The 12,695-nt window shown below is 39.0% G+C and overlaps 1 protein-coding gene across 3 annotated transcripts; it reads left to right on the plus strand.

Moving 5' to 3' along the window:
• Positions 1-1,851: 1,851 nt before the first annotated feature.
• LOC121888999 (selection and upkeep of intraepithelial T-cells protein 6-like) lies at positions 1,852-11,756 on the plus strand. Of its 3 annotated transcripts, none has more exons than XM_042400680.1 (6): positions 1,852-2,014; positions 6,702-7,049; positions 7,362-7,575; positions 8,627-8,691; positions 9,703-9,807; positions 10,872-11,756. In XM_042400680.1, exons 1-6 carry the CDS (start codon positions 1,975-1,977, stop codon positions 11,540-11,542), a joined length of 1,443 nt encoding a protein of 480 aa, XP_042256614.1. In that variant the 5' UTR covers positions 1,852-1,974; the 3' UTR covers positions 11,543-11,756. The 3 variants fall into 3 exon arrangements, with proteins under 3 accessions (XP_042256614.1, XP_042256613.1, XP_042256615.1); XM_042400679.1 differs by lacking the exon at positions 1,852-2,014 and adding an exon at positions 2,275-2,479; XM_042400681.1 differs by lacking the exons at positions 1,852-2,014; positions 9,703-9,807 and adding an exon at positions 2,275-2,479.
• The last annotated feature ends 939 nt before the right edge of the window (positions 11,757-12,695 follow it).

Here is a 12,695-nt window from a genome sequence, read left to right on the forward strand (position 1 = left end):
TTGAGATTACGCAATTGTACTCAGTTCCATGTAAATTACGTCACTTTAGAAATGTTGAGATTATACATATTTTGGAAATGTTGATATAATACGTTTTGTTGAAATGTTGACTGATTTTTACATTTTAATATAAATCTGACACCAAAATTAATATTTAAGGCCTTCACACACCGGATGTCGTTTTTTCGCGCGATTAATTTGTACGTCAATATGTTTTTTCGAACTGTTGTTTTTGTCGTGAGTACTTTCACACAGAACGTGAATATTACGAGGCGAACAAGCGACGGGATTTTTTTCGGAACGAGATCGATTTTTCTGAGTTTTCAAACAGCGAATAAACGCATTAACCAATCACAAAGCGTAATCTGAACAGGCAGGGCAAGGCCCACGTGGGGTATTAAATGTCCTGCTCTATGTGTTTTGAACTTATTTGCTGTATATACATTGATTGATCAGCTCCCAGTCTGTCTGTGAGCCTAAGAATCAATACATTAATGTATCATATGCATCTTTCCGCCCCCCGGTGTGTAAAGGCCTTTGAAGTTGACATTTCATCGACCGTCACGAGAATAAGTTACAATTAAAGCTGCAAGCAGCGATGATCGGGCTCTCGCACCCTTGTGTACGTCGCCGCGTGGCGCAGTCGAAGGGCTTCTGTCACTCGCATGTAGATGTGTTCAGACCCGGGCTGTTTTCAGACGGTGCAAGAAGGAGATAAACATCACTTCCTTTGTTCACTATTATGCCTGCTGCTTGGGCTGCTTCCTTGAAATTTCATAGGGGGCACTATGGAGCCAGTTTGCCTTACTGATTGAATATTGTCATGTAAACGTGTTCAGGCCAGGACTCTTATCAAACATGGAAAGTTTGGGGCAGATTGGAGCATTGCTATAACTTTAACCTCCAGTTAAAGTTATAGCAATTTCCTCTGGAATGGCGAAACATCAAAAGTCAACGCCATGCCATAGCCACATGCTTCAATGATAACTAAATCTTTTAATAACTTTTGATCACAAACTAGTCTAGATGACACACACTGATTTTGAAGTCGTTATGATAAATTCTGTAGGAAGAGTTCGTTAAAATATAAGACATGCGAAATCGCCAAAATTGACAACTAAATTCAAAATGGCCGACTTCCTGTTGGGTTTCAGCTATGGGTCCAGGCTGCTTCATTGAAATATTGTAGGGGGCGCTGTAGAGCCATTCTGCTACACTTATGCCAGTCACCGATACGATATTATAGACTGTAAGACCTGCCATGTGTCTGCAAGGTTTGTGAGTTTTCAAGCATGTCTTGGCCCTTAAAAACAGCTTTGTATTTTGTGGCGAACAATGTGTTGCCATGGCAACGGCTTTTGATGAAAACTCAAAGGCTTCAGGAGTTATCATCATCAAGATCTTACACCTTGGCTTACCAAATTTTATGTCTTTCTGACTAACCTGCTAGGAGTAGTTTGCAAAAGAGTGGCGCTTCAAACTTCCTGTTGCCAGTAGGTGGCGCTATGACTGTCACTAAATATGGGCCTTTACATGTGTTGAGACCCGGACTCTTAACAAGCATATGAAATTTGGGAAAGATCAGACCATGTGGAGTCAAGTTATAAGGCTTTGAAATTTCATGGCAAGACATCGAAATTCGCTGCGTCGTCTGTGGCAACACCTTTCAACAAAAAGTCACCAACTTCAGACAATACAAACTCCAAGGTCTTGAGGCTATTCTGAGTAAATTTGAGGTGGATCCAATCACCGTGCTACCCACAGGGCGTTAAAGCGTAAAACATGTTACTTCCTGTTGCCAGTAGGTGGCGCTATGACTCAGATCCAATATTGACACATGGATGTGTTCAGGGCGGGACTCTTTACAAGCACAAAAGGTTTTGGTCTCTTAGGATCATGTATGGTGAAGTTATGGTCGTTTCAATTTTCATGGCGAAGGATTGAAATTCACCGCCCGGCCACGCCCCCTTGGCAATGTCGGAAACTCACCGTTTGATAACTTTTCATCTTCAAGGTCTGTAGATGATGACTGACTGAATTTGAAGTCGCTGAGGTCAAATCTCTTGGAGAAGTTCGTTAAAGTATCCAACCTGGAAATGGCAAAATCACTGTTCGGTGCTCGGGCCCTAAAAATACATTATAAAAGCATGTAGGTGGTGTAAGACTCTGTTCAAAGCAACTATATGCTGTGAGATTACCTAAGAGAATTTAGCTGCTTTTCCTTTAATTGTTTTCTTTCTCCCCGCCCCCCACCGGCGTCGTCTTCCTGTCGGATGCGTGTCGATATCCTCTCCCTCTCGAAAGTCCTTCATTTTTTGGGAATCCTTGAAAGAAGCGATGAGCTGCTGAGTGACTCCGCGGACAATTGGGAAACAATTTCTTCTTTTCCTTTTCTTTTTTAAAACAGGGAATAGCTGACATTTTTTGTGTTTTGCGATGCCTGCTCTCCTTTTCCTGGCTGCTCTGTTGTCTTTTACAGGTATGTATGTGACAGTTTTAAATCTTTTGAGTGCGTCACGTCGCGTCGGTCAGTTACGGACTAGACATGAATGTAGCCTGCTTGTTAGAAACGGTTGAAATACAGACACGTATTCTGGGTTTATTGTAGTTTAATAGCCTCGTCGTCGTCGGTGAGATAAAGTATCGACGTTTTAATGGTGATTTCATACCCGTGTTGTGTTTTGTCGTTAAACGCGGTTCTGTTGGGCTGACCCGGACCAAGACCACCTGAAAAGCAGACCTATAGAGTCTTTCGCTTCATGTTTTATATGTTCATGTGTAAAATATTTAAAGAAATTACAGTTAATCAATAAATTGCTAATTTTAGTTCACTCAAAAAAAGCAGGAAGTTGAGGTTAAAGTTTACTAACTGTCCGAAATAACATCTACTGTACTACGAATAGAAATAGTTATACTCTTAATAGCCTCCCACTACCATTACAAGTACTGCCTGCTACTACTGTTACTACTGATATTACAAGTAACAGGCTGTGAAAAAATCTTTCATCTGCTGTTTTTTCGCGTTTCATTCTCTAAATAATCTTATCTGCAGTTATGAATGTTTTTAATCCCAGCAAAAAAAGTTGTTGAAAATGTTGAAATGGCTTACAACAGACAATTAAAGCATAATTAAAAGGTTTGTTAACTGTTCACTTCCCTCATTTTATCTGACAGTTAGCAAAACTGAAAAGAGTACCTTGATAATGTGGTCTATAATGAGAACTCTGATAACATGGTCTGTAATGAGTACTGTGATAAAATGGTCTGTAATGAGTACCTTGATAATGGGCCAGGATGGTGCAGATGTGCATATAGGATCATGATGTAACACGCAACCAAAGATGGAGGTTTAGTTATTGTTTTATTTTGTTTATGTTGTTCGTGTCGTGCCAAAAAGTTGTAATAAAAAATGAACAAATAAAAACCTAGGGCCACAACTATTGTAAACCTATTTTCATCATCAATTAATCTGTCGATTATTTTCTTGATTAATCGATTAGTAATTTGGTCTAAAAAATGTTAGAAAATGGTGAAATGTCGATCACTGTGTCCTAAAGGCCATGATGATGTCCTCAAATGTCTTGTTTTGTCCTGACCAACAGTCCACAACCCAAATATATTCAGTTTATTGTCACAGAAGACTAAAGAAACCAGAAAATATTCATATTTGAGAGGATTTGGACATTTCTTTCTTAAAAAGCAATGCAAAACAATTAATTGATTATCAAAATAGTTGGAGATTGATTTAATAGTTCACAACTAACCGTTTAGTCGACTAATCATTGCAGCTTTAATACAACCACAACTTACACACCATTTTAAAGTCTGCCTTAATACAAAGTGGTGCCACAACTGCTAAAAGTACTGCACCACTACTACTCAGTGTTCAAATAAGATCCTTTAGTTAAGTAGTAGTGCTACAATGAAAAAATACTCCTTTACAAAAATGCATTGATGTCCTGTATTCAGAAAAGGTTTGGACGTGTTATAACTACCTTATTATTACTGACACATTAAACTGTAGGCAGCTTTTTTAATGCTGTAGTAAGGTGGAGTTAATTTTAATAACGTTATATGCTCTTGGGTTGTTATATTTATGACAATGGATAACGTATTTTCGGTGTAAAACCCTCCAATGTAACTGGCTGTCAGATACTGTGAAAATGAATGGCCTGTTTCAGAGTATTGCATTATATTATTGGAATATTATTACTGATGCATGCAGTACATGAACACCCATGCTGTGCTGACGTACAGTCCATGCTGGAATTTTCTTTGTTGCATGCTTGACATTTAGATGATGATGAAACTGCTGGCAGTCACCTGATGCTTCATGTTTTCAGATTGTGTCTTCCTGTTGGTTGAAATTCCACCCGTGTCTCACAAATGTGGATGTCAGCATTTTGACAAGTATTCATCCCATTGTTTGGGGATTTCCAGTTATGATGGTGCTCTCTTTATTTTTCTCAAATGAGTCTAAGTTTGCTGTTTGCTGCATGCACATGTTGGGCAAGCATGTACTGTAACTTTGTTGGAGGGTAGTAGTAGTAATAGTGCAACTTTATTTGTCCCCAGAGGGGCAATTGGCAAAGCATTAAGCACAAACACAACTGTCATGAAATATATCTTGAACGGTGACTCATATCATGCAAAAGATTCAATCAACTGCGGTTCATTATTTGAACATAGGCCTCCTCAGACCTTGTTTTGCTTTGACTGTCATATGTAGATTACATTGCAGTATGTAGATTACATTGCATATAAATTGTTTATTCTCTACAAAATGATTCCTTTTTTTATGACAAAAGACAATAACAGCAATGAATCTTTACCAGTAATGATGTGCAGCTTAAGTTATATCAAGATACATTCCATGATAGGATGTGTTTGAGCTTAATGCTTTAATTAAGTCAATATTTTAGTGCTGCTAGTGCTTCAGCAAACAAGACAAATAGTCTACAGCCATATAAGGCTGAACACATTGACACAGTGGTACCTAAATGCTAACATCAGCATGCTAACAAGCTCATAAAGACAAGATAACGTGCTGATGTTTAGCAGGTATGATGTTTACTATGTTCACCATCATAGTTTAGCCTGTTAGCATGCTGTGTTAATACACACTGTATTTGGTGCTTTAGTGAGTATTTCTGGCAGCAGGACGGTGTTTTTTGGGATTGAGTCAAAATAAACTACAGTGATGTTCATCATAATGAAGAAACATGTCACAGAGTGCAGCAGTGTGGCTCATTGATGTGTTTTTAATAGTTCTGGGACAATGGAGCTCTATGGCACAGAGGAATAAAAACATCAGCATGCTAACATTTGCTAATTAGCACTAAGCAACATTAGTTTTGCAGGTATTTGGTCATAAACGCTTGAAGCTGATGATTGAGATGAAACATTAATGGATCTGTCTGAAGGGGTCTGTACCAGATTTCATGGTATTCCATGCAAGACTTGAGTGAGACATTTCTCTCAAAACAGATGTCAACCTGCTGGTGGTGCTAGAGGAAACATTAGAGGATCACCAAGTCATCAGGCTTTATCCTCTGGGGACCATCAATGCTTTTACATAATTTCATAGCAATCCTTTTAAGAGCTGTTGAAATATTTCAGTCTGGATGGAAGTGGTGGACATCCCCAGAGCCGTGCTAACAGTGTGACTAAACACAAAAAACTTTGACATAGACGTGACCAGTTCCACCAACGTCCATTTGAATCATTTCTAAGGTAAAAGAGGAACGAAACCCTGCTTTCACAGACGACACAACACATTGCAACAGCCAAACTGTCATGAGCTGCAAATCTTTGGTCACATGCTGTTACATTTACTGACAAGGAAGAGCCTGTCATTTTAGGGCTGGACAGGTAGCGTATGACAAGTTTTTAGAGCTTTTTTACTGAAAACAGCTGCCAGCTGCTCCTTGAAATGAGAGAATGCTCATGAGAGAAAGTAAACTAAAACAGGAAGGTTGCGGGCCATAAAAACAAAACAATGAGCTGAAAGAAGCTGTAAATCATCATGACTAATTACACACATAAATGTACACAGGCACACAGAGGGAGCTCTTATAGGATAAGTCTGGCGTTATTCTATACTTTTGTTATTGTCATCAAATCACATGAAAACATCAAAACCGTCAATGTTAATCTCTCAATAGCTCTGTAGCTCTCAACCCAAAGCCCATTTGTCCCTCAATTTTTAAAAACTCATAAAATTTTTAAATAACTCACAAATATGTACTTTAATTTTTGAAAAAGGCTTATTAATTTCCTAAAACAGCTGGACACTGTAGTTTTTAGCAAACATTGCGTAAACAGGAGCTAATAGTTAATGATCCGTCAGGGACTGTTTTCAGTCAGATTAATACACATTTGGCACTCTAGTGAATATTTATCGTAGCAGGAAGGTGTATGTTGGGTTTTCATAAAATATACTACAGTGTGTGTTCATGCTAATGAAGGAACATGTCATCCAGTGTAATAGTGTGGCTCACTGATTTGTTTTTAATAGTTTTTGGACAACAACAGAGCTCTACGGCACAGAGGAGTAAGATATATCAAGCTTTGGATACACAAACAATACTTTCGATCAATTCACCGTTGGTTTGGGGCTTTTTGTAGGATTTGACAATATGGACAATATAAAATATTGCCTACACTCCCATGTTTTGTTTTTGTTTAATTATTATTTCTAGGAGAAGCTTTGGCAACTAGAGTGTCAGAGAAGATCCGAGCCTTCGCTGGCCAAACAGTCATTCTACCCTGCCAAATCCCTGTCAGCGATGAATTCCCAACAGTGGAGTGGTCCAAGGAAGGTCTGGCTGAGCCAAACATTACCTTCCTGTACCGGGATGGCTGTGAAACCCACGAGATGAAGAATCCGGTCTTCCAGTACAGGACACAACTCATCATGAGCGAATTGAAAAACGGAAACATCTCCCTGAGGATTTCCAACGTGCAGCTGTCTGATGCCGGAAAATACAGATGCATGACGCTCTGGAGGAAGACCCAACCAGTTGTTAAAACTCTGGAGCTCCTTGTGGGTATGAGTTCTTTTTATAGGCTTTGCAGTTGTATCATAGTCTCCTAAAAACTGCCCGTTTCAGTTATGGAAAAGGGTTTGTTACTTTAGTGGTCAGGTACATTTGAGTAGTTTATCATCAAAGAAAAGGTCTTAGATTTTGGGAAATACTTCTTTCCCAAATTGTCAAAGTATTCCTTTAACTTTTCTTGAGGCCTGTTTCACCCTCATGAAATGTATGAGCGAATCTGTTAAGTTCTTTTGACCAAATATTGAAATATTGGTTGGGAAGTTCAAAGGTCATATAATAATTGTATAATTCTTGTTTTTATAGTTGCAGTTTCTGAGCCAAAACTCTCAGTCGTTTCGGCTAAGTGTGGTGAAGTGACTCTGCAGTGTGAAGCGGACCACTGGCAGCAAGAGCCCGAGATAACATTTCTTGATGATCAGGGAAACAACATCAGTGCTGAAAACCCAAAGAGACATCCAGATTCCAGGGGATTTTTCACCATCACAAGGAGAGCGACTGTGCAGACCACTACCAACAGGTTTTATTTCAGTTTTATGTTCTACAAGAGATGTTTATTTGGTTCTGTTGTTCATTCTAACTGATCATTTACTTTATTTACCTGAGCCAAGGTAAGATATCAAGATATCAATAAAAAATGCAATCAATCTCTTGGTTGTTCAAGGCAAAAATCTGTTTCCAGCTGTAAAGGCTCTTGCACTCTAAAAGGAGGAGAGTAATTTATAGCATCAGATTTACTGGAAGTCAACAAATCATCCCACATTGCCTCCTCCTAAACCATAAATCTCCTTAAATAAAAAGTCAGTTTATATAGACGTCACTTGCCTGGGAAGGATTGATGTATAGCCTGCACACAAAATTGGACTTGGCATGCAATTTGAAAGTGAAAAGTGGTGTTATTTAGCAGATAGAGACCAGGCTGCCCTTTTTTGCTGGCACTGGTCAGTCACGTGTTGCAAGTCATTGTGGAATCCCACAATACCTTGCAAAGCGTTTTGCTCGTGTCCCATAGAAAATGAATGAGGCTGAACTATAGTGGGTTTTAGCCTTAAGAGTCTACAGCCATGTTTCAGCTTCAACTTTCAACTTTAACTTTATTGTCCCCAAAGAGAAATTTGTCTTACAGCCTGGTAAAACACATTAAGTGACTTTGGCACACAGACCTTAGTTTTTTTTTAAAAAGCTAAAACCTACCCCACAAGCCTCTTAAAATACATGTGGACCAACTGGTGATGAACCAACTGACAAATATCACCTTCCCTTGAGCCCCGCAGCTGGTGTGGATAAAAACAGATGTTTTGTCAGTGTGATGTCTGCATTGACAATGCAGCTCCTCTTGTGCTTATTGCAACTAAGCTAGGAACATAGTTAATGTGGGCTAGAGTGAAGGTCTACACTACCATGAATGTTGGTTTTATTGTGTGTCATATTGCTAAAAAAAAAAAGGGTTCCAAAAAAGAAGCTTTTCATAATATTAAAATGTTATAAAATATTATTTCACAGCACAGCGAGACTATCGGAAAACTCCACATCAATAGACTAAAATTTTGTCTCATGTCTTTTCATCACAGGGTCACCTGCAGAGTTCACCGGCCGGAGATAAACCAGACCAGAGCCATGGAGATCTACATACCAGGTGTGCTGGTGTAACAACCCACCTGTATCAACTAGATAAACTAAGACCTTAATTCACGTTTTTGCTTAAACCCTTCCTGCCGTTCTGCCACCTACATACAGTTTAGCTATAAGAATAAGGAAATATTCAATATACCATATTTGGTAAATAGATTAAATTATTTTTTTTATTTCTGGCATTACTGGACATTTTCTTCATGACAATCATAATTTTTGTCCAATTTGGCCATATCTGTACTGGTTACCAAAAGCAATTTGTTAGAAAAAGACAGAAAAAGTTGCACAGTCATTGTTCTGAATATCTATATTCTAAATGCTAAAAAATAGATTTGGTGAGGTATTTTGGTCATTAATGCATGTTCTAACACTCTTGAAAGATTGACATTTATTCCAGTAATTTGGTGGTTAATAACATACAGTACTGAGATTATTCAGGCCAATATAATGTCGTTTTGGACAAAAGCATTTTCCAAATGAAAAAATGTAAATGTATTACTTAAAATATTTGTATTTGACTGTCTAATTCTCCCCATTTCTTTGGAATACATCTCATGTCACTCATGGTACTGACTCACTTTCTGATTCAGAAGCAGAGTAGGGGTTTCTGGCACAACTTCACCTACTTCCAAGGTGCATGGAGCAGGGAAAAAAGTCTAAAGAGATCAAAACTCCAGCAAAACTTTGAGTATATGGAGCAAATTCTTTATTAGACCAGTGCGTTACGGCTTGAGGCCTTCATCGGGTAACTTTCTAATTCATAAATTTGGGGAGGAGAGTCCACTGACTTATAAGTGTAACATTTGTAGATGTTAGTTGTTAATTCTTAGTTTGGTAAAATTGCAGGGACTGAAAAAACATGCAGTGCATGACAGAAAGCAGCTCAGAATAATCTGACCACAGATTATCTAGGTGATGATATTCATGACATATCATATAATGCACTTTTGTATGTAATATAGGTAATGTATGTATGTCAGCGTGATCTCATCTCATTATCATATCATCATTTCAGCTGACTGCACGAGGTCCTGCACTTTAACCATCAGCATCGCTGTGCTAGTGACCACATTTCTCTGTGGCTTAATTGCCGTTTCATGCAAGAAATATTATGACTCCGGTAAGTCAGTTCACATTTTTCTTCTTGAGGAGATGAAAACTTGTTTAATGTCTGCTGCTACTAATTCTCAAAATTCAGCTTCTACAGCCAAATACCTTCGAGACAGAGATATCTGTAGAAAATGTGTGATTTATATTTGTAGAAAAATAAGACCATTTTAGTGAAAAATTGTACAGTATATGTGTTCCTTATAGCCCATTGATCTCAGTGTATTCAGGGTTGATGGGGGATGTTGTGTTTATTGTCTGCCACAGTGTCTTTTTAGATGCTCGCACTGGGGGGTCACCAAAGTCGGAAACTCAGATCAGGTCACAACTCACTTAGAAAAAGTAAAAGTACAAAATTGTTGCCTTTCTGGTTATACACCAACATGTTGGAGAACTTAATGTTTTGTAGTAACTTTCATAGCAGAAAAGCTCAGACAAATCTGTTAGAACAACCTAGTTGTAGGTGAGTAGTTCTTTGGAAGCTTTGTTGTTTGCAGCTAGTGATTATTTTCATTATCTATTAATATACCGATTATTTGTTCGATTAGGAAAAAAAATGTCAATATCGTGAAAATTACCCGACACATTTCCTAAAGCCTAAGGTGACGTTGTCAAATGTCCTATTTTGTGCCACCAGCAGTCCACAATATAAAGATATTCAATTTACTGTCACATTTGTAAAGAAAGAGCAAATCCTCACAATCTAGAGGCTGGAATTAGAGAATTTCTGAAAGGATTTACTACAATGAATGATCCAATATCAAAATAGTTCAGCTCTACTTTGTGGGTCAAAAATGATCCCATGGTATATTTTCAGTGTGGTGGTTTCCTGGTGGTTGTCATGACTCAGGAAGCTTCCTGGTGACTCACAAAGAACATCAGCTGCAGCTGGATACGCCTTTCCATCAAAGACAAGTGATGTTCTCTAAACCTCTGTAGAGCTTTTAATCTGTTAACCAGATGCAGGAAATATTAAGTGCAAACAGCAGCAACAGTAGAATAACACTTATGTCTTTTAATAAATGTCAGAAATTAAGCAAATGCTAACAGAAAATCCTTTTTTTTGTATTCACACAGTGGGAGATCAAAAATTGTCAGTGTCGGCAAAGAGTCATTTTACAGGCAGTGACCCTCAGTTGGACCAGGCTGATGACATCAGAAATGCCAACATTGAGCAGCAGAGAAGAATAGATGAACTGAAGTCAAACCTTCATGAGAAAGACGAGACCATCCACCAGCTAACTGAAGAATTGAATGACCTCAGATCTAGGCAAGGTGCTGTTGTTAGCCAGCAGAACCAGCCCACGATTGACAATGGTCTTTCCAAATCCTCACTGGATGCCCCAAAACCCAATAACGTTCCCCCTGACCACAGCCCTAAAGCCAGTAAGTTTTCCCACGACAACAATCCAAAACCAGTGGCCTCGACCAACAGCAACCATCCAAAATCTTGCAACTTACCCCAGAGCAATGATCAAAAACCTGGTGTGTTAAGACAAAGTGGTAATCCAGCACCTGGCCCCCTGCATCAAAGAAGCAGTCATAACAATAGCAGTCCAGCTCTTTTGACAAATAATGCTGCTGGGTCATCCAGTTCTTCTTCAGCCAGCACTTCAGAGGAAAATTGTTTGGTTCGTTCGATGAGCATGTCTGAGTCTCGTTCAAAGAGTGCCAGGCCCAAACGTAGATATACCACTTCAGGTGCGCTTTATAACCGCTACACTATCCTGGAAAATTTACCTGAATAGTCGGAGTCGCACTAATGTGAACAGAGATAATGGAAATATGAGGTGAAGGATTATGTCCAGGTGCAGGGGAGTCATGCAGTCAGTTTTTTTGAGGGGGCACCGTATAACAATGCTGTTAATGTCCACAGCAAACCAAGTTCAATTCAATCAATCAATCAATTTTCATTTATATAGCGCCAAATCACAACAAAAGTCATCTCAGGGCACTTTTCACATAGAGCAGGTCTAGACCATATTTTTTAATTTACAGAGACCCAACAATTCCCCCATGAGCAAGCACTTGGCAACAGCGGCAAGGAAAAACTCCCCTTTAACGGGTAGAAACCTCAAGCAGAACCCAGCTCTTGGTGGGCGGCCATCTGCCTTGACGGGTTGGGTTGAGAGAGAGAAAGAAAGAGGGGGTGGGGGGGGGGGCAGAATGACAACAATCATAACAATAACAAGTTGCTACCAGTAATTATCTGCTTTGGCTTCTTTTTTTATGATCAAACTGCCCCCTGTCAGTATCTGTCTAGAACCAGGCTACAAGAAGAAAACGTTAGTGAAAAGGCTTTAAACTCAGGGCTAACATTAGCTGGTTAGCTAGTCAGCACCATTGATTATTTGACGTGAAGTAAAGAAAGCTCACAAACACGTAGCTACTGTTTTTACTGACACTTCACTCCTAATCACCTGTTTCTTAGGACGCATTTCAATGCTGCAAATTTGTTTTGACCAAAACAATAATTTAGCTACTAGTAATAGCATAGGTTTTGCTATTATTTGCGTTTTTCACCAGTTCCGTGGCCATCTTAGGTTCCTTCACGCTTAGAAGGGGAAGGGTGTTGGTTGCAATTTGCAACCTCACCACTAGATGCTGCTAAATCCATGTCCAGTTGGGACAGAGTTTGGGTGGTTATCCTACAAAAATAGTTTGCATTATAGATGTTTACAAACTGCTTGGCACTCATAAAGCCATTGAAACCTGTTGTACAGTCAGGGGTTTGCACCTATGGTTTCAGTAGCAGACATCTAAAAACCTCTATCAAAGAGACAGTGGGGAACTACTGTATGATTTTTTTTTTTCATAATTTGGATGACCTGACGCTTTCAAACTGTGTTTTAATTGCAGTTAATCATGGTTTTCTATATGAAAATTAGCCTTTTTCTCTTT

Source organism: Thunnus maccoyii, chromosome 22 (genome assembly GCF_910596095.1).
Source record: "Thunnus maccoyii chromosome 22, fThuMac1.1, whole genome shotgun sequence".
Taxonomy (NCBI): Eukaryota; Metazoa; Chordata; class Actinopteri; order Scombriformes; family Scombridae; genus Thunnus; species Thunnus maccoyii.